The sequence below is a fragment of the Alternaria alternata genome (genome assembly GCF_001642055.1).
Source record: "Alternaria alternata strain SRC1lrK2f unplaced genomic scaffold CC77scaffold_19, whole genome shotgun sequence".
NCBI classification, from domain to species: Eukaryota; Fungi; Ascomycota; class Dothideomycetes; order Pleosporales; family Pleosporaceae; genus Alternaria; species Alternaria alternata.
The window spans coordinates 280,319-301,523 of NW_017306208.1; the positions used below are offsets into that span (position 1 = coordinate 280,319).

General features: G+C 50.8%; 8 protein-coding genes across 8 annotated transcripts; 1 reads left to right on the forward strand and 7 right to left on the reverse strand.

Moving 5' to 3' along the window:
- Nucleotides 1-569: 569 nt before the first annotated feature.
- On the reverse strand, nucleotides 570-1,451 carry CC77DRAFT_908908 (HET-domain-containing protein; the record flags this gene model as incomplete). The annotated part of the gene is made up of 2 exons (XM_018533632.1): nucleotides 570-1,296; nucleotides 1,354-1,451. Coding segments are annotated over 2 exons (825 nt in total), but the record flags the coding sequence as incomplete, so codon positions are not given.
- Nucleotides 1,452-1,890: 439 nt separating this feature from the next.
- Nucleotides 1,891-4,522, reverse strand: CC77DRAFT_1042866 (FYVE-domain-containing protein). Its single transcript, XM_018527290.1, has 4 exons — nucleotides 4,385-4,522; nucleotides 3,461-4,334; nucleotides 2,216-3,338; nucleotides 1,891-2,164 (listed from the first exon to the last, which is right to left on the reverse strand). The coding sequence occupies exons 2-4, from the start codon at nucleotides 4,114-4,116 to the stop codon at nucleotides 2,096-2,098; spliced, it is 1,848 nt and encodes a 615-aa protein (XP_018382573.1). The 5' UTR covers nucleotides 4,117-4,334; nucleotides 4,385-4,522; the 3' UTR covers nucleotides 1,891-2,095.
- A 535-nt stretch (nucleotides 4,523-5,057) lies between these two features.
- On the reverse strand, nucleotides 5,058-8,579 carry CC77DRAFT_1064413 (hypothetical protein; the record flags this gene model as incomplete). Its single annotated transcript, XM_018528723.1, has 1 exon — nucleotides 5,058-8,579. The coding sequence occupies one exon, from the start codon at nucleotides 8,577-8,579 to the stop codon at nucleotides 5,058-5,060; it is 3,522 nt and encodes a 1,173-aa protein (XP_018382574.1).
- Nucleotides 8,580-10,902: 2,323 nt separating this feature from the next.
- Nucleotides 10,903-12,065, reverse strand: CC77DRAFT_942982 (hypothetical protein; the record flags this gene model as incomplete). Its single annotated transcript, XM_018534890.1, has 4 exons — nucleotides 10,903-10,979; nucleotides 11,017-11,374; nucleotides 11,439-11,632; nucleotides 11,807-12,065. 4 exons carry the CDS (start codon nucleotides 12,063-12,065, stop codon nucleotides 10,903-10,905), a joined length of 888 nt encoding a protein of 295 aa, XP_018382575.1.
- Nucleotides 12,066-12,802: 737 nt separating this feature from the next.
- Nucleotides 12,803-16,012, reverse strand: CC77DRAFT_1097613 (hypothetical protein; the record flags this gene model as incomplete). The annotated part of the gene is made up of 2 exons (XM_018529903.1): nucleotides 12,803-13,723; nucleotides 15,223-16,012. 2 exons carry the CDS (start codon nucleotides 16,010-16,012, stop codon nucleotides 12,897-12,899), a joined length of 1,617 nt encoding a protein of 538 aa, XP_018382576.1. The 3' UTR covers nucleotides 12,803-12,896.
- A 517-nt stretch (nucleotides 16,013-16,529) lies between these two features.
- On the forward strand, nucleotides 16,530-17,489 carry CC77DRAFT_1064416 (ankyrin; the record flags this gene model as incomplete). Its single annotated transcript, XM_018528724.1, has 3 exons — nucleotides 16,530-16,623; nucleotides 16,671-17,068; nucleotides 17,136-17,489. 3 exons carry the CDS (start codon nucleotides 16,530-16,532, stop codon nucleotides 17,487-17,489), a joined length of 846 nt encoding a protein of 281 aa, XP_018382577.1.
- Nucleotides 17,490-17,575: 86 nt separating this feature from the next.
- On the reverse strand, nucleotides 17,576-19,124 carry CC77DRAFT_942724 (MFS general substrate transporter; the record flags this gene model as incomplete). The annotated part of the gene is made up of 2 exons (XM_018534879.1): nucleotides 17,576-18,977; nucleotides 19,033-19,124. The coding sequence occupies 2 exons, from the start codon at nucleotides 19,122-19,124 to the stop codon at nucleotides 17,576-17,578; spliced, it is 1,494 nt and encodes a 497-aa protein (XP_018382578.1).
- A 598-nt stretch (nucleotides 19,125-19,722) lies between these two features.
- Nucleotides 19,723-21,172, reverse strand: CC77DRAFT_280682 (hypothetical protein). Its single transcript, XM_018530999.1, has one exon. It carries the CDS (start codon nucleotides 20,874-20,876, stop codon nucleotides 20,139-20,141), a length of 738 nt encoding a protein of 245 aa, XP_018382579.1. The 5' UTR covers nucleotides 20,877-21,172; the 3' UTR covers nucleotides 19,723-20,138.
- Nucleotides 21,173-21,205: the final 33 nt, after the last annotated feature.

A 21,205-nucleotide genomic window follows, 5' to 3' on the forward strand; every position in this document is an offset into this window, starting at 1 on the left:
GGGCCGCGGATTAACGTCAGGGCTTAGGGGGAAATCGTTTTCTAGTAAGCTTCGAAGAACCGATGTTGATACGCATATCAGGAATTCTGTACTTGTACTCCGCATTGTGAAGGTATCAGTAAGCACATAGTCTTTGTCGGCTTCAATCAGGCTTCAGTCGAATGATTCGGTGACTCTGTCAGTGAGAGAACGTATCGACATGGCTGTGGTACTTTGAAGATCATTGAGGGGTGGTCGTCTATCGTGTTGAGCCCGCGATTCGAGGGCCAATTTTTATGGAGACGAATGATGGAAGTACCAACAAAGAGACGATTCAAAAGTATTGATAGGGAAGGGCATTTGTGCCGAGGATCGCTCCACGTCACAGACTTTATTTGCCTCATTATCGCGATCCTCCCTTCAGATGCAAATGTCTTGTCTCCATGAATTTGGAATCTTTCGTTCCCTTGTTCGAAGGTGAACCGAAGGCCACGTATGCTTATCTCAAGATGATCGTTAGGATGACCAAGTTCCGAATTGAAGACACTCCACAATACTTGCAGAGTTGAGCATGCACATAAACATCCCTTGCAGCTAGTCAAGGTCTCGTAGATCAGATCCCTGATCGAAAGATTATAATCAATCTCGAAGCTGGCCTTCTCGCGACAAAGCGGTACCAAAGCGAATATGCGATCATGGGTCAAAGTAGATCTCGTCTTCGAAAAGTCAGCGAGCAGTGGGATTAAACCTTTTGCGACGAACTGGCTGCGACCGATATTGAGTTTTGAGAACTGGGCGAATACACTGCTCGTAGATCCGTAGGAACGCCGGTAAAATGTAATGCCCTGGGATTCGTAGACTTTGGGTCGGCTAGCGGCTTCCACGAGCTGTGAGAAGTCGCAGCTGTCAGGTCCCAACAGGACAACCACATGGAGAGCCAGAGCGATCTCTTGGATGATCCAGCATCGCTTCCAATACTCGTTGTTGAAAAGGTTTGTGAGTAACCATAGCTCGTGATGATGATCGTGCCTGGTGAAGTTCATTACACACTCCAGTAGATTGCCACATCCAGTTGGCCGCTTTATTGGTAGACCTAGCCACGCGTAGACGCACTGAGCTCCAGAGTAGATTTCGCCCATTTGAGAAACCTGATGATTCTTTTCCATTGAGTCGTTTTGATTGATGCATAGCGCATCTATCCAAATCGCATCTCGGTTTGTCGCACGGACGGTGTCTAGAAAGTCGAAAAGATTCGTCTGGATGGAAGCTTCTTTTCCATTGATGAGGATCAGCTTGCGAGGTTCGGGATCTCCCCATCTGTACGACAAACATGTGTAGTGGACGCCATTCAGCTTAGTATGCGACATGGAACACTGAATAAGTCCGTCGGGTTGTGATAAATTAGGCTCAATCGTGATAAGACGTATGGACCGTTCATCAATGGAAAGAGGATCGTGTTTGAATGTTCCACTTTTCGGACTTGTTAGGGTTATTTGAGTGGGTTGATGTATCGCAGCGCAACTGTCTTGTTGTGTTTCCGACTCAAGAATTTGGCCTTCATGCGCGCAGCCCATCGCCGCTTGACCGCTAACTCGAGAAGACATGATCTAACAGAATTGCGAATGTCGTCTTGATTGGTTGAAGGAAGACGTCACAAGCATGACAACACATGTCGTTGCCGGGTGCTGTGCTTGTAGAGAGATGAGTGCCGTGAAGAGTGAGATTTGGGTTGTTAGCTGAGCTTTAGGCAGCCGCGGGGAAGGAGTGAGAAGAACGCCACGCATGATACGTCCCTGTCTACAGTCGTCAAATTGTGACCCACGTAAAGATATCCACATCACAATACACAGCATTAACGGAAAAGAAACGGAAATCAGTTCAACGTCACCAACGCACATTGAACCACCGAATATAATGAGTGTAGTAATAATGTTATCCGCAACTATGCTACGCCACCACGTTCCAAAGGAGAGGCGATCTATAAACACTGCGAGATACCAGATGCTAAAGAATGATGGAGGGGTATACCACAAATAACGCCAGAACCAGACCCCATCTATAAGAAGCCACGATGCGCCATTGCAATCAACGGTGCAATACCCAACAGCACAACCCCTTACTCCTGCAACTGATGCGTAGGACAAGCACCCCGTCCCTTCTTATCCCACCACTCCTTGATACAAGTCTGTTCTCCCATTAGCATTTCTTCTCGCACTTCACTCAGGGTTAAACATACCTCATGGAACTTGCACCAACAAACCAACCTAGCCATCTTATCCCCCGCCTCAAAGTCCTCGAGACAAATCGTACACTCCGCCACCCTCCCCTCCTCATCCACACAATCCTTCTCCGTCGCCACATAAGGAAACATGCCCCTAGCAGCATGACTCATCCGATTCTGCAAGTTACTAGCCCCTTCGCCGCCATTGTTATGATGATGATTATTATTGAGATTCGCTCCTGCACTACTCATACCACGGGTCCGCTGAGTAGGCAAACTCTGGCTATTCTGTGTCTGCGTTCGATTCAACGCCGCCGTAGGACCAGGAGAAGCAGAGTGCAAAGCAATGCATTCCTCAATGTGTTGCGTTCTCTCTGCATCGTCGCCATCTGGACCCTTTGGTGGTAATTCTTCGCCGCAGATGGGACATTCGTCTTCTTCGGGAATCTGTCTTCTGGGCCTGGGTGGCTGTGCGTGCTGTGGCTGCAGGGGAGGAGGCACAGGCGTGGACGTCGCTTGGCCAAACGGACTGGTGCCGGAGAAAGATCCGTAGCCAAAGTTTACGTGGTTTTGCGCTTGTCGAGCGCGGTTATTGGCTATGGTTTGGGAGATCAAAGGGGCGCGGTGGTGAGGATGCTGGTGTTGCTGCTGAATCGCAGATGGAGGAAGGGGTGGAAGACGTCTTTCTCCAATATTGGAATTACCATGATAACTCACTCTTCTGTTCTGACTACTCTCATTGGAGGTATCACGTGCACCATGGGTCTGTCCTTGACCCGTAAAGCGACTCGCATCATGTACACTCGAACTACTCCTGTGTGCACGAGGATGCGGCGGCGGCGCAGATGGCACCTGTGTCGATCGAGGTGGAAAGGGGCGCGACCCATGACCAAGTGAGTCGTATCGGGGTGGTGGACTGAAGTTTGGGTCAGGGACACATGGGTTGCAAACGCGGACTTCTTCGCCGCCGCCTAGCGCTGGATTACGGAACGGGCCGAATGGCGACATAGCGTTCTCATCCTCGCCAGTCAGGTCGATGAAGTTTGCCGTGCTTTCAGATGGCGGATGCACGATGAACTGGCGGGGGATGGTGATACGATGTGGCGAACAGGAAGCGCATACGACTCTTCCGCATTTCCTGTCTCCGTAGTTAGTATGCTGTTCATAGTCGATATAGCCGTATCCTCGGATGAGGCCGAAGCACCTCGGACGGCAACGCCTTATACCCAACTTTATTGGCATATGAGACTTGGTACGTACCTGCAGTGATGCCTCCGGAGTAAAAATGAAAAGGGCCTCCTGCACACGGGACACTGCGAGACCTCGCTATCCGGCTGCCATGGCGGCAGCACAATATCACTCTGCCTCCTCATAGGCCCCGTATGCGTATGTGATGCAACCCCCATGGTTGGAGTGGGTGGAAGTGGTCTATTCGAAGCAGGCGACGAGTCCAACACGATCGGGTCCGTATTCGAGTCCCCAGTGTTTTCCGAGTGCATGCGTATGCTCGATGGTCGTCTCAAAGGCGAGTCCGCGGTCGTGAGGCGTCGCTTGCGATCGGAGCTGCGAGAGGACGACGACTCGGTGCGTGGTGAGGGGCGGTTTGGAAGTGTGTAACGTGAGGAGGAGGGGTTTGAGCGGGCTTCGGAGGCGGCAGCGGGGGAGGAGTTTGCAGACTGTGGTTGCTGGTTGACAGTGGTCTCGGTACCGTCTCTCAGAAAGTCCATCCACGTTTCGCGGTCTTGAGCCAGGAAATGGGAGGCAACAACACCCTGTGAATGATGTCTGGAGTTGCTCCCTATCACAGCCTCGCGTTGTCCGTCTACACTGCTACTCGCTCCGTCATACTGACCGCCGTATGCGTGCGAGTTGTGGGTGAAAGGACCGCTCGGGCGTTGGTGGGCGTTCGGAGGCATTTGGGACGTCTTATGACGGATCGACGTGACCGAAGACGGAGGACAGTTTCAACCTATCTCCACTGCGCCGAAATCGAAGGCAAGTGAGCCTCTGCTTATGCGACGTGAACGGGAGGGGCGGTCTTCGTAGAGAAAGTCGGCCGGCTCACGGCAACATGCCGCCACTTCTTTCTGCTAACAACGCTCGCACCGTTTTTAGTAATACACTCTGAACAGTGCTGCTTCTTCCAATCAGCACGTGGCCACACTCCAAGTAGCTTTCACTCACCTATCAGTTGCGCGGCCTTGGGTTGCGGTGTAGAGGCCGGAGGTGGGTGGGTCCTGCGCGCGTCGGCTCGGCGAGGGGAACTGCAACCACTCTCTGCGCCGCTCGTGATTAAGGGGACAAGGTCCAGGCTATCAGGAGGAGCAAAGGCAGACCAGAGAGAACAGGTGACGCGAGACGTAGCACGGCCCAAACAAGGGAAAACAACTAGCTTCGAGGGGTTCGTGAGCTTCGTCGTGTCTGAATGCCTCAGGCGTCATATCGCCGTTATCTTAGCCCCTTCACGCGACCATCTGCGCCGCCACGCCTGCCTTAGCCTCGTCAAGGAACAACGAATCGCCGACGCATCCCTTCCAGCCCTCTTCACGTGTCAAAAAGCTTCGCATAGACCCCTATAGGTAGTCTCAAATTGACTAAGATTACTATTGTACGTGCTGGTCTTACCAGCGTCCTCCAACCTCGCTTGTATGTAGTAGTTCAAGATAGTATATAGCGCCCACGTCTACGCCCTAAAGAGCCAATCGCTCACATATTCCAATAAACGCCATCAAAATCGCTTTTGAACAACTGTACAGTAATGAGACTCGTAAGTGCGCGTTGTGCGCCAAAATCGAGATTACAAATGGGACATATCAGTCCCTTGATAATGTGCCGAAAACATCTGAATGAAATGACCTCATCTTTTGTAGCTGCGTCCGCTGTGCTGCGTGCTGCCACTGCGACTCCGGTCCACAATCTCTGCCGAAGCTTCCAGGTGGCTTCCCGCGTCGTACACGTTCCGCTCCACGCTGTCCTGAGTAACATGATGCTGAACGACTCCAGTGCTGAGAGGTCGCTCCGACGTTCCGCCAATTGGTGTTGGCGCATGCAATTCACTCGTGCCGTCGTTGCGATATATGCTTGACGCTGCCGATGGCCCAGGCGAGCGCTCCGGTGAAGGGTCTGTAGATCCAAATGGTAGGCGAATAGGCAATCCGCCAGCTCCACCTGGTTGCAGGTGCTGACTTCGTCTTTGACTCATCGGACTTTCCGATGTTGGCACGTCCATGACTGTGGACAACCGGTCTGGAAGATAAGCCGCTTCCGTAGACTTTGTACGCCTGGAATTCTTCCGTGGTATTGACGGTACGCGACTTGGGGGTCCTGTTGCTTGTGTAACGCGGGAGGCACGCGACCCAATTCTACTGGGCAGCTCAATTCCGCCAAAGCTCTCGATAGGCCCCAGGGCCGGCGCAGTGGGTGAGACACGGTCCACGGGACCGTAATCTTCTTCATCTTCGCTCGTATCTGAATCGCTATCGGTAGAGTCTCGTCTCTCGCCAGTCAAGACGGCCGCTGTCGCCACGCCCGATCCTCCAGATACGTTCCGAGCTCGCGGAGGCGATTCTGGGCTATCACGATATGGCTCCTGCACAACCTCTGGCGATTCGACGTTTTCTTCAACAGCCATCATCTGTGGCGGCATGCGTGTGCTCCTAACAACCTCGAAACCCTTACTCTTTTCCTTCTTGCGCCCACCCAGCAAGTTCAAGCTCTTGAACCAACCTGTAGCCGACGACACAGGACTCATTGGATCCGCTGGTCCCGTCTTCAACTTTCGCGTGGGTTGCGAAGACAGGGCAGGGCCGCGGAGTCCGTAGTAAAAGTCAGACTCGCGTACAGAGTAATCGGTATTGTTGTTGTTGTTCCGTCTGTCGAGATTAGGATCAGAGTCGTCGCGATTCAGCCGCAGATAGGCCGGGGCGGGTGTTCCAGAGCCACGAGATGGACCTTCACCAGCCTTAATAGCTTCGACATCCATACTATCAGAGTATGGTGCATCCACAATATCTGCACTTCCTAAAGGTCCCTTTCCGGGCGCCGGAGCAGTCATGGAATCCATAGTATGTTTACGAGGGCGTGGAGGTCGATAGTAAGGATCCGCAGCATCCATGGTGCCCATGGTTGGTCGACGGGAGCTCTGGCCTGATGATCCGCCCAAGAACGTGAAAGGTACTGCACCTGATCCCGGAGTTGGGCTGACATTTCCGTAGTCACCCTGGCTGAAGCCGTCAAATCCAACACTTGCGCGTTGGCTATCCCGGTCATATGGTCCATTTAGAAGAACAGCTGAACTGGCAGACAAACTTCGAGAACGGCTGTTCATGAGCTGTATGTTCTTATTCTCATCGTGGGATAGCATTGCGGCATTCGAGTTGAGACTGCCGCGAGTCGTTCGGCGACCGTTACGTTTCGACAGCTGTCGCTTTCCGAAGACCTTGGTAAGACCACCTCGCGTATCAGCGCCTGCACCTGTAAGTCGGGCAGAGACCTCGATGATTGTCTGAAGAGCATTCAGGAAAAAGCCGAATATTAAGACAATGGCGTGAAGTAATAGAATGATGTACCCAATCCACCCTTTTGGTGCTTCGTCTACATCAAGGGACGGTACGAACGCCACTGAGAGGAGAACGCAGATGAGTCGCACAGTCGAGAAGAAGGTATGGTAGGCGTTCATCGAAGTGTTGGACTGGAACGGGCGGAAGGCATGCAAGGTGAGAATCAGAATCACTTCGCATATAGCAAGTATGATGATTTGGGCAATACCAGAAGGCTGAATAGCACCGATAGCAATACCACGGATGATGGTGAGCAAGACAGGGATGAAAGAAAACGGCGCCGCATCATCAGAATAAGTGTTGTAGAGGGGTCCGTAGGTCAGAACAGTGGGAAGGTCGTCGAACAAGTGGGCGCGTGGGCGTGTGGTGAAGATGAACCAGAAGATCCAGGTGGCTACTCCAGCAACGACGATAAGCATGATGACTGCTGTAGAGACGACGGTAGCCGGCGAGCGCGGGCCGACCACGAGCTGGAACAAGGATAGTGCTATGATGGGAAGCAGGAAATAGTTGAAAACGACACGGATGATGTTGCCAGCTGTGAAGGCGAAGTTTTTCCCTGTCAAGTCACCGTCCTGCGTTTGAGTTAGCCAGCGGTAGAGCCAGCGTACGAAGAAACCAAGTTGGGTAAGCACAACGACACAGGCGATGAGGACTAGCAGGAAGATAGCCATGCATGCCCATATGTCACGCTCCTTGGTCATACCGACATACTGGCCAAGCCGAGTCAGACCGTACGTTCCGTTGGCGAAGTAGATGCCGTCAACAAGACTCTGGGATCCATTACCTCCACTAACGAAGCTTTGGTTCCACAAAAGAATTGACCAGCTGGCCTGGCTGATGGCGGGTTGGAAGTAGCCGGGGTAGTTTAGACTGAGACTACCTGCCAATACGACGAACTGGATGTACTGCAGACAATCTCCAAATCCCGGGGTGACCAAGCGCAACAAGTCCTCATCTCGACCGTAGTTGGTGGTCCAGCGAAATATGTTCGAGGTTCCCCAGGGGCTGCACGTGGCGGCAAAGACGGTTGCAATAGCCACGAGCGTAAGTATCGCAGCCGGGAAGTAGCACAAAGCATCCGTGAGTGTTTTGCCGAGATCAGGGGTGATGTTGGCAGACATGCAGCCAAGAGCCTGGGCATTGTCGTCACCAGAGACGATGCGCAGTGTCGAGGCCCATGTTGAGAAGGCATACGAGCTGTCAAACTTGTGTGCAACACTGACGGCAGGCATGGTCCAGAACTCGCTCAAGTTACCACCAAAGGAAGGGGCGACCGGGCAGCTTGTGTTGAGGACGGAGTCACAGAACGAGGTGGGGGGAGCCGTGTATGCCGAGTATGACAGGACCCTGTTGCTCCAGAACAAAGTAGTGAAGTGCTTGTGGTTCGGGGCGAGTCTCACGATCTTGCCAAAGGTCATGTTTGGGTCCTTCCAGTTGTCGTCGTCCAGCGGTGGGTAGGGGCCAGGCTGGGCTTGGCCGGAGACATTTCCGTAGACGGTGACGTTTAACAAGTAATCGGAACTGAAGTCAGCCCAGACGTACTCGGGTGTGAAGCGAAGGTAGGGTGTCTGTTTTCCATCGGCCAGGTAGACTCGTGTCAGGCAATCTTCGAAATTTACGAATACGGCGCTCGCGAGCGGGAGGAAGGAGGCAATGGCCAGGACGAGGACAAGGGGAATGAATGCGCTTAGGGTCGGCAACGTGGAATGTTTCCGTCTCGTTCGTGGGGGCGTCTGTGTGGGTTGAAGGCAGGGCATCTCGAGCTGAGTATTGTCAGGTAGCCGTAGCGCGTCATCGCGCGAGGTGGTAACGGCCATTATGACGTCCCCCTCTTCATGTTCACCCTCCAATCTGCCTCTCAACGCGGTCGTCGTGGGTCGGCGAGGTATCGTGGGTCGGCGTGAGAGTGTCGTGTGCGGCTCGAAAGTGTGGTGGGCGGGTGTAGGTCGAATTGCTCTGGTATGGGATCCGTTGGGGCGCAGCTGAGGAGGAGTACTACAGCGAGCGAGGGTAAGCCTGCAGCGAGTGAAACAGGCGTCAGAGGAAGCTACGACGCTGAGTTGGCAGGGGCGACGGGGCCCGGGTGATCAGCAGCGGCAGTGCATGGACAAGAGGGGGATTAAAAAGAGTCGTATAGCGAGTGTAGGAATCGAAGGCGGGTGAGGTTGGAAAGCTGGAGTGACCCGCAGCGCTGGTAGGCAAACTCCTGAGGCGAATGTTTACGGTGGGGTGCAGCGGAAGAGGAAAGCCAGGCCACAGAAAGCGCGACAAGGCGCTAGCTTCGTATACCGGTGCACAGCACGCTCCTTCCGTTTCGACTCGACGGTTGGCCACAGAGAAGGTGCGGGAAGGTCTGTTTTCGTAGACGCGCGACGGTGACGATACTGCGCGCCGGCGAGCAGGGCAAGATCCATTGCATTAATACGTCTGCTATCGCAGGCATTCTCGAAACGTCATCGTCATGCCGCTACCACTTTTCTGTGTAAAGGAGTAGGGCGACCTCTCACGCTTAATCGTGATGCCGACGGAGCAGACGCGCATGTGATTGGCTCACAAATACACTTTTAACAACTGCAGAATGCGGAAGTGCCACATCCGCCGCGCCCCTAGCGCTATTGGCGGGATTGCTCTTATTTTGATTGTGATATAAGGATGGACTACATGCTATGTCAAGCATCACGACAAACCTCTCCCATCATCACTGCAAATCATCTCCATCAGGCAGGCTGCCGCCCGTCTTTTGTTGAGCGCATCGGCTGAATAACCTAATGTTCTTGCCTTAGGGCAGTGGCGCAGCCGGGAGACTAAATTTAGCGTCATGCCCAGGTGTCGATCGTGTCCAGGTTTCATCCCGTGCAAATCACTGCAAAGACAATGCGAACACCTGCACCCAACCACAATGCCATTTCCCTGCCGCGACATTTGCTGACATTGCCATTGACATTGAATTTTACCCGGTTAACGCGTCGCTTACCCTTTTCACGTGCCGACTACGCATACACTTGCATGATGCAATCGAGTCGCGTCCTTTGGCTTCGGCCCGCTTTCGAACGTCGGTCGTCTGTAACGAACGACTATCCTGAAAATCATCATGTTGTTGTTTTCATGCGGTCTATATTCCAAACTGGGTTTGGCGACTACAAGCATAATCGCGACAACAACCACACTCAACGCTTTTGGAAACAGCCAAGCGTCGTTTGCGGTTCAAGACTTTTACTTCGTTGAAGACTCGAGTGATCGCCAATAGGCCGACGGTGTGTTGGAACAAATCTCAGCCGTCCTTGATCATGGGAACGTAATCAACACAACAGGGTCCAGCCGGCTACTTCAACTTTCCCGCTGCTAAAGCTCAAGAAACAACCGTAGCTTATATTGCGTTGCGCCAAACACATGAGGTTGGAGTAAGCTTTGGTTGAGGTAATGCATCTGGTCGTCTATCTGAAACGCTAAGTACCAGTAGTCCAAGTACAACACAGGTCTCCCCTACCCACGTCTACCTCTTCTTCCTTTTTACCCACCGCCACAAACCATACACACATCTCTGAACCGTTGATCGGATTGACTAGCCTTTGTTATTCCGCAACGTTGCACCCTCTTGTAGTTCGCTTGCGCTTCCTGACACGACAACATCTCTTCTCGTCAATATATCTGGAATAGCAACGGACGCTGCAGAGTGACCCGCCGCGAATTATGTTTCCTGCGCTGCATCCACCAGTATTGACGCCTTCGCCGACTATCTTGCCGATGATCATCTCATCCACATAAAAGTTTAGCGAAATCTTGCCCATAATTACGATCGGAACAGGTCCTTTGGGCCACAGCAAAATTCGAGGTTAGCCAAAAGGCAGGGGAAGAGAAAGGCGCAGCGAACCCTCTTGGCACTCGCATACGAGACTTCTGGGTGTCAAAACGGCTTTGTTTCAACTGTGGGATATCAATGTGGTGTATCGGGGTACGCTTCATGAACCGAGTGATGAGAAGGAGTTTGGTGAGCAAACGACGTGAGAGGCGGATTGTTTTCGTTGATATTGATCTGGAGCAATTGGCGGCACATCACGCTGAGCGCGAAAGGTGCGAAGCCCTAGCAAGCGAATCATTGTGACGGCTTCCTGAACGCAGCCAGATACTTCGCCACAAAGATCAACGCTGCGTAGCGTTTACCTTGTTGTCGAGGAATGCAACTAGGGCAACCAACAGAGTACTTGCCAAGTTTAGTCCTTTGCTCTGTGGTCTAAAAGTGTCTCGGAGGAATACCCGCGGTCACGACATAGCTGCCGATTGTGAAGCCAGTCTGTATACTACTTTGAACATCCGCATTGAACATTGTCGAGGCCACAACAGACCAGACGATCGATATAATACAACTCAGCACGATGGGGAAGAGAATCACTATACTAGTGACCTGCGGATCCCAGCTGCGTATGATATTAAGTGCGTGCCGCTGTTTGTCGGGTGATGCTAATACTTCCTCGGTGACGAGTCTGTTTGTTATGGTACCACCATCCAATTCTGATGGATGTTCGAAGTAATGGGACTGGCGACCATAGGGTCCATATTGACCTAGATCCAGTGTATCTTTGAGTCGCTTGCCTGCTGTGTTGCTGTTATGAAGCTAGAGGTAAGCAGGAGTGTTAGACTGTAAACGAAGAGACAGAAGGATGATAATGTGATCTTACCTTTACCACATCGATCCTTTGGACCGACTTGACGCTGATCAATTCGAAGAGTCCACGTCTTGTGCATTGCAGGTCGTAAAACATACGCAGATGTGTAAAAAGGCCTTTATCGTCCGCCCTACATGAACAAGGAACTGAGAAACGACGGCCATTGTCCAAAAAGATGATAACTTCCAAATCAAATCCTGGCTGGGCTCTCCAAGCCATGGTATAATCCATGATGAAATCCATTTCGTTTCTTGCACAGAGATAGTACATGCGCCAGAAGGTTTGCCATTCAGGCGTTCTCTGGGACCGTACTCTAGCCAAGACGATTGACTTGGAATTTAGTGAGACCCTCTAATCTACGCAAGGTGGTTTCGGTGCACATACCAATATATAATCTCGAATATCAAATGTGCTAGCAAAATCTCGGCGGCCAATTCCGAAATGGGAGATGATGATTGCACAGGCTCTAATTTTGAGCCATAATACATAACAAATAAGCCTTAACCCGACGAACTGCAATTGGTTATTTGCACGGCGGACGAGCATCAAACGCCATCCCACAGTTTGAAAAATGTTGGTAACTCCCAAGGGTCTTTGCTCTTGCTGATGAGCATTAAGCGCATGCGAAATGAAAGGCATTATCTTGCCGAAGACAGTGTGAAAGATTACATGGGAGATTTAAGCGTGAGACAAAATGGAAAGGCTGCAAGCTTTGCAGCAAGGCTACAGTGTTTATATAGAAAGCTTGCAACGCAGCCTGCTGCAATCCTCTTGACAAGTTTTGGACACGATTGGACCGAGCTAAAGCTATGTTGTTTTACCAGGCGTGACGCTGACCCTAGGCGACATTGGCCATTCATCGAAAGGTGGCTGTATGCAACATAGCAGCTGTCAATCCCAAAGTAGCAAGATCCGCATTAGAGTGGAACTGTGACTAAAACTCATGTCCAATGACTGACGACAGTAATTTTCGATACAGTTGTTTTGTTTGCTTGTCTGTATAGTGACTGAGCATGCCACCGTTACGGCCCGCTATGAGCGCAGCCTCATAGGGCTATATGTATGCACTACCTCGTCTATAGAGAACTTGTGGAAAGTCGGATATCGTGTAAATCATCCATGAAGTCGGTGATAATTGGGACGTGGTGATGGAAAAGTGGTGATGGAAAAGTGGTGAGGCTGGCGTGCCAGCCTTGGAGCGATCTGGCGCTGAATTTGCCCGGCGCCCGCTTGGACAACCCCGCCTCCTCCGCCCGCCTATTCAGCACATCGTCCAACATCATTTCGTCACCACTCCCGGTGCACTGTGCCAGACTATCGTGATGGCATAACAACGAAACACCTCCATTATTCAGGTTGCGACTATTAGGAAACATCTGTTTTGAAGTTTCTACACTGTGTCTTGCAATTGTTCCTAAGCTGAAGATTGCTACCCCACTAACAGCAAACAGTTCGGGAGCCTGATGGGGCTCAATCACGAACGTAACATTTACGCGATTCGAAGAAAGCCTTGACATATGTCTCGATATGGTCAGAATCGCGATGTTCTCCGAGAACACCATAACAATGCATCATATGATCCCTATCCAGATACACGTCGAGGAAAGCTCCATGAGGTCGTGAGACGGCTCTGATAGATCCGTTGACCAAGTAACGACAATGTGTGTGGTGTTCTTCAAAGGTCACCCAGAGCCCATCTGGGTACCTGCTGTTATCTCCTTCCATGACTGTGTTTTGATGTACCCGGTGCTCGCCATTTCGATCCTCGAAGAAACCGTAGTCCTTGCCATCCACGAAGTCGTGGTGCATAGTTGCGTCAAAGCAAGGGTCTGGAATCCAACCGTTGGCAAGAAGGTCGAAAGAACAGCCTGATTTCCGCGCCGACGAAGGGTCTTCTGGGCAGGCTATGAATGTGCCTTTGTCGTCATGCTGGATGGGTAGGCTGGTGTGATTGAATGCGCCACTCCGTGTACTTGCGGCGAAGAGGAAGTAGGTGACTGGAATCAGCAGCACCAGAACAGCGGCAAGAGACACCATAACGACACCTTTCGGTAGACGCCCGCGTCTTTCTCTGCTGTGATGGTTCTCTGGGGTGCCAGACTCAGGGTTGGGTATGGGAACATATTCTTTTCCACTGTCGTGCCGTGAAGACTTCGTCAAGAAGGCTCCCATCATCTCGATTGCCTTCTTGATTCGATCGAATTCCGATAACTGGCCTTTGATTTTGGCCCGATCGTATAGGTTGGAGAGGATGAACTGTGCTGGCGAACTAGACTGCGTGTCGCTAGGAAAGTCGCCTAGTATGTTGAGACAGACAATGTTTTCTTGGACCGTTCAATGATGAAGTTCAACGCCAGTCTCGGATGCTACCATTCTGAGCAAATCCGGAAGCTGCTCACATGATCACGTCGCAACATGCATCGTCTACTACGGGAGCGGAACGTTGAGCCGGCGGAAATACCCCGATGACTAACATGTAGTAAGCAGTTGCTGAGTAGAGACTCATACAGACGTGGGCGGTGTGGAGTGAGATTCGGCTAGATTAAGTTTGTGGCCTTACATCGTACGGCCAGTGCAGCATGGATCATAGCAACGGGCAGGTGCTTAGCGCCTCGGCCCGAAGCGCAGATCCGTAGCTGCAAGAATTCAGCGTCTTACTGCATAGTGGTGAGCATGGAACAGTCCCTGTTCGAAACCGCTTTGCTTGCATTACGGAAATCTCCATTAGCCTCTTGCATGTTTCTTCCTAGGGATGTATGTGTCGCTCTCCTTCTCATTTCCAGCGGTGGATTGGTGAGAGCATCTCGAATTGTCGATTCGAAGGATGAGAATGCGAAATCTGGGGGCGGGGTTTGTGGAGAGCTACGTGGCCCCGAGGCGCGTCAGTGACCATAGCACCGATTGACCACGTGATGTCCATCTGGTTCTGTGCACTTTCGGCATAGTGATGTCTTGCAGACGCATGTCAAGACTGCCCAGCGGGCTTATGTTCACCGGTGCGATCTTGGCAAACACTTGCATGCGGATGTGCGTCGGCGGTTTCCAGCATCGGTCCGACCGGCACGTTCCTACTTGGATAGGCGTGCTTGCTATAGTTCTCGATCCAAGGCTTTGTCATCGCGTATTGAGAAAACGTGACTGGCGTATCTACGTAGTTGATACGGGTAATCGTCTGGACATCCGTCACGTAGAGAGAACAAGTTCTTCAAGATCTCGGCGTTGACAGCCCCGAAATCGAGCGCGATGGTTGATTACATGCGGGGACGACGGGGCGAAAATGGTCATCTGTATGCATGGGTGTTCTGCACTGCGTGTAGGGACTCTTGATGTCCGGTTGAGATGGCACATTGTTTACCTACGTAGGTACGCATGCTGCGAGAATGATGCAGGTTTCTTTAGATCTGACGGAGGCCTCATTCTCTATTGCAATATTCATCGGCTGTACGCATATCACGCATGTGTACTTCTCATGGGCATCTACCACCGGGAAAACATCGCGGCGACCAATCCATGTATGCGTCAGCAAGATCATGAGAGCCTACGTCTAATTTTCAATGTTAGTCTAGGCGCAGCAAAGCGTCCAGAAGCTTCTACAGAACTCAGTTCCAGTGCATTCACGATACATTGGTGTTTCACAATATTGGACATTAAGATAGAGGTCTTGCATAAGATAGACTTGCATTGAGTATAGATTCATTGTTCTAAGACTTCAATCCCTTGCAGCGTAGCGCGGATCCAGGACGATGAATCTCCGTCTCGCCCGGAAAGCTGATGTTTCCTGATAATAGTTCGGTACAATGCCTCGTATGTTTGGAATTCGCTGCAACGTGATTCAAGAAAACATCCTGGTTGCCAGAAGAAGCCATCGACGCAGCTAATGCTGCAAGCTCAAGGATGTATACACAATGTATCGTATGATATTTGTCGAAAGTCCAGACTGTATCATGCTTTGAGATCTCCACGGGGTCTTCTGGTATCGGCTCTGTGAGATTTTCCCAACGGAAGAACATCGGTTTTGGGATCTTCGCAGCATATTCTTCAGATAGGGCTGCATTGTAGCACTCTGGTGGCGTCCATTGGGGAGCAACAATATCGTATATACATCCGGCTGCGATTGCTGTTGAGTAGTTACTACCGCAATCGGTGTATGCCTTTGATGGTTTCGGTGCTTCGTCGGTTTGCTGTGTCGCAGATACGCCTAGCCATGCGAGCGATCCGACAACAATTGTGAAAAGGAAGAGGGCCACAGCCACTAGGTTCGCGTACGCAATGCCTCGACGGGGCTTTGACCAAAGCGACCCTGAAACATTCTTTTGGAGGAACGTGTCTTGCTCTTCTAAGTCCTCTGGAAGTGGCTTTTGGCGATAGTTGTCAAAGTCAGGTTTCGGTGAATTTGGTGAAAGTGAAAACGCCGGCATCGTGATATGTATCCGATTTCTCCAGTGGTAGCGATGAGTTGGACTATAATTCCAACTATGGTTCCCTCTGTCGGATAACTGATACTTATGATGGAAGGTTCCGTCTCTATCGCCTGTCAGACGTAACCTTGATAGTGATTTTGCGGGGAAACTCCGAGGCTGACGCATCTTACTCAGCGACCTTCCTAGATTCACAAGCTAATACACTAATGCGTTTTACTATTAACGTGGGTGTATACGCGATGTGACCTGGTAGTGCACGTCAGGCTATCTGACATGGACCAGGTATGTTGATTGCGTTGTTAAAGTTCCGGGTACGAGTTCGCCATGCGTCGGTCCGAGTAGTTACGCCGCACTACGACTGCTACGTATACCTAGGAAGTCCCCACCTTGAGTTACGCGAAACCGAAAGACTCTCCATGAAGGTTAGCACGAACCCTCAATCACATGTTTGGTAAGGTCATTGTGTCTCTACAATCAGAAAGATGATGCCGATCGAACAATGATGCGGATCGGATCGCCCAAAGAGCATCCGGCCGTGTCCACGGCGGACGTACCTGCTGAATCCGAATCACAAAGCTGACATCGAGATGTAAAGCGCCTCGGTTTAACTAGCTATTGTCTCAGTAGCATGAGCCGCAAACCTTACGAAAACTCAATGTCACCAAAAGAAATCCAAGGAATCATGTCACGACAAGAGGAAGACGAGGACTGGAAATCTTTGACCGATGCTAATGAGCGAAGAAGAGTACAAAATCGAATCGCGCAGCGCAACTATCGTAGGGTATCCACCCCAATTAGACCCCATTCATGACTAATTTCATAGGCCGTAACATCAAGCGTCGACTACAGCAACTGGAGGTGTTCAATCGCAGCACATCAGATAGCCCACCAACAACACCCAAAGAAAAGCGGCAGTCTTGTCGAACGCTACCGAAAGAATCAACAAAATCGAAGCATACACGTCGAGATTCTATCAACCCCACGGCCTCAGATACACTATTGCCTAATCTGGAGACGGGCAATGGACTCCCAGCAGCGGTATCACCGGACGACTCTTCTGTCCAAGCTTTCCTGTTCGGCAGTACAGGAGAAGCAGGGAACGTTTCGTCAATATCCAATCAAGAAAACAGCAACATCGCCTCGCAACAAAAGAACGAAATAACCAACGTGTTTGATTTGACAACTCCTCTTACGCATCTAGAGAACGATCTTATTTTGTTTGTATGTCTGCTGCAGCCTCTTTTACTCCATATCTACTCATATTGGAATGCTGACACGGCCTTAATAGGGTCGATCCACGGTCCCGTCATCGGCGTCTACTTCCTCATCGAATTCTACCTTACCTCCAAGCCTCAATGCTTTGCAGAAAGCTGTGATAAAAGGCCGTGATAGTATTGCAGAGCTTCTCGTTGAGAATGGAGCAGACGTCTACATCGTAGATGATTACGGGAACAACATCCTACATCTTGCTGCGCAGTCCGGCCATGCGTCCTTGATATCATTCGGGTTGTCGCATTGCGTGAATGTCAATGCCATCAATGTGGCAGGAGAGACGCCGTTACATGTAGCGATAGAGCATGACTACGTTGAAATCGTTGACATGTTGATCAGAGCTGGAGCAGATATGGAATTTAAGTCGTAACGAAAATCGATATCAAACTGTTGCGATGGAAGATGTGCTCGTGACGAATCATCTGTGTTGAACTCGGTTGTGGCTTGCTGACTTGCCTACATCATGAAAGCAAGCCAAGCAGCTACTGCTCCAGGAACCCCAGTCCAACCTATTACCCATACTATAGCATGCTTTTGATTTAGGTTTTGCGCAACCCAAAAAATTGCACTACTGATAAGGGCCGCGAAGATCTGAGGTAAGGATATGGCAGTGTTGTGCAAACCAATGATTGTGCCACCCTGTACCACGCTCCATACATGTTCATCCTCTCTTTTAGCAGACTCTTCGTCAATGGAAAACTTTGCTGTCTCCTCCCCAATTATGGCGAATGGTACCCACTGAGTCACACCCCATGAGATACCGGCAATAGCGATCATGAACGTTGCTGTCGCACTTGATGATACCAATGTCGTGGATAGAACGCTCGTCGCATAAAGCGCCTGACTAAAACTCCAAATGATAGTCAGTATAGAAGAGCTTCGGGCGCCTTTGTCATGAGTTCTCGCCCTTGCAAGCATCGATCTCAACATCACTGAGAGTCTCGGCAACGCGATGTTCGTTGCTAGAGCTATAGTGGCGAAGAGCAGATTCGCCCTAGCACCTAACCTCATCCCGTGGTCCTTGATTGATGAGCTTATTGTGACATTATCTCTTGCTTGCTCGTCGACGTAAAGCTGTCCGATGAAGCTTGTGCTGTAGAATAGAAACCCAAACCATCCGAGCCAAGAAAAGAATTGGACGAGATAGACGTGTCGTACCCTATTGGAAGCTTGCGAGAAGCCATCGAGAAGGTTTCGGAAAACTCGATAGACTGAGCGCTCAAGACCCGGGTCGTACGTTGACATTAACGGATCTTCCTCTTCGGTATAGTAACAAGTAACAAGTGACGTGGCGATGAGTGCGAGGGTAGTCCAATAAACCATATATCGGAACCGCATGGCTTCATAATCACCAGAGATCCAAGGCAGCGGTAAGGACCCAAGAACATAGCCGATAATGTTTCCCATACCAGTAAAACGGCCTGCCCATGCACTTGCTATGGCTTGTTGTTCTCGCGGACAAATGTCGACATGCAACGAGCGAAGGCCAAGTTGGAGCGGCTGGATCGAGATGTTGAGGATGACAATCGCTAGAATAGCAACAGTCCGCGTAACAGTTCCCCACCATCCGTTGGCGTTACTTATGCCCAAGAGCGTGCAGACCGCTACCGAAATTGGCTCAGACCAGGCTAATGTTGTGGCTGCAAAGATGGTAGATAGCACTCCGCCGAGGATAAATGGTCTTCGTCGGCCCCATGCAATACGTGATCGATCACTGATGACACCCATGATAGGTTGAATGGTTGACCCACAGAGTGGTGCAACTGCCCATATGAGCGATGATTGGGTTGTGGATATACCGAGAGAAAACAGGTAGGATGAGCCGTGGGAGAAGATCGTGGACCAAAGAATCTGTAAGCTGCAGCTTGAAGTTAGTTGCAAGAATGTCATTATCACCTCGATATGTGACGTACCCTCCAAATCCACATGCCATGGCTACGAGTGATGCAGTGGACAGTTGTCGAGACCCCTGTTTTGATCGTTCCGTGAGAGTTCTGGCACCCATCATACAGGCGGTCGAGGGTGTAAAGCCGCCCTCAGAAGCCGTGAGAGGTAAACATGAACGTCCCTCCTCTTCCAACGATTGTGAGGCCACGCCTTCAGCTATCTGTAGCTTCTCCATGTAATTTGATGACCAAAGCGTGTCGGGTGAGGTCTTGATCCTCAGATAAGATGATTCGAGCTGCAATACTGGAACGAGCATACCAGCACTCCACGTGAAGTTACTGCACGGTCTCCACCCATCGCAGCCAGTGACGGAGCTCCAGGGGAAGAAAAGCTTACTACAAGGGTATAGTAATCATACGTGTAAGACACGAAACTCACCTATTCGCATCAGATCTAGTGTCTTTACTCTCGTTGCTGATGGTGTTGTCATCACCATCAGTTGACAGTGTGGCCTGTCTCTCCAGGCGGCTTTCAATCTGCGGTGGCGCTGACCCAGCGTTCCATGAACCAAATGCACAGCATTGCTTACTATCTTTGACATTGCGCGAATCATCAGTGAGTCTTCTTAGACTAGAAATGCCTACTTTGATCGAGATGACTTCGTGGTTGAGTGATGGCAAAATAGGCGGGCTGGCAAGCGTTGGGCGCAGCGTTGCGCTGAACAGCGACCCCAGGGACGCGCCGGAGAAAATAGAGCCCACCCCGAGCTCTGCGCTCACCAACCCAGCTACGACACAACGACCAAACTAACAACCATCCGTAACCTGACCACTCGTCGACACATACCCAAACCCGGTGCGCGTACTCTCCGCTATGCTTCTGAGTAGTATCTCCGATCTCGACTTAAGCCGTCACGCACTGTACCGAGACTGCGCTTTGTAATCAAAGCCAGCCAACTTTCGCACTCTGCACACGTCCACGCACAATTCATACTGCTGTTCATTGGAACTCTCTCCTTTACTCATTTCGTTGCTTCACAAGGTTCGTTTTGAATTTGCGCAAATCGGCTAGCTACGTTTCAAATGGCCTTCGCTGCCTAGGATGATAACTAAATACAATTGCGTCGAACAAGTTAAGCAGGAACCTGACAACTGGAATACCCGGCTTCTGTTCGAGTACGTATCTCGTCGAGGAAGGAAGTAGGCATATCAAGATGCTCCATCAAAGTTTGGCTGCAATGCTCAGTATGGTGCATTTGGATAACATGCTTATCCAACAACCTTCCGTTCTTCTCAAACCCGTCATGCAATCTTCTCCACATCAGAGCACAATGAATCATGTGCTCACGCACTGGTGTCCAATATCCATCTGGTATGAGGTATTCCGACATCTCCTCCTCTGTGAGCTGACGAGTAGCGTTGGCAGAGTCATATGCCAGCCAGGGAGCCATGCGCTTGAACTCGGCGAGATTTTCCGTGTCCAGACAGGGAGTAGGAACCCAGATATTCCCTAGCACATCGTATGTGCAGCCGTTCTTGCGTGCCTCAGCTGGGTTAGATCCGCAGCTCAATGTCTTCATCTTAGGACCATGCGGTGGAAAAGGACGGAAGACAAATCCGACAAGAACTGTCAGTCCTACTGCCAACAAAATGTTGATAATGTAGGGTGATAGTGCATATGACGATCGTCTTTCACCAGGTCTTGCATCCAGTTCGTGTTTGTTGGGTCGGATTGGTGTGTCTTCGTTTTGGTCTGAAGTAGAGGATGATGCAAAACTCGGGTACGGTGCAGGGCGTCTGAGAATCGAGTGGATCATGGTTTTTACCACGCCGATAGGACTGTCGACAAAGTTCGAGTAAACTGGAGACATATCACTTGCGCTTTGGCGCGTTGAGAATGGTATGACTTTGGGCGAAAAAGGAGGAGCTATCGCAAAAAGGGATCGGAATACTCAAAGGTCGAGCGGATGTATGCAAGTGTCTAGAGGCTCATTCCCCAGGAACATCGTTCTATTGCTTCTGTGCGAACTAAAATCCTCGGTTGTCATCGAGTGCGTGCGCCCATTGTCTTGCCATAGTCAGCCGTAGTTGTTTCGTGAGACGCTGACTACAGCCCCACAATTGACCATTTCAAGCTAGCTTTCTTGATCAGATTGGGGAACACACCATCTTCACTCTGCATTACATCGAAAATTCAAAC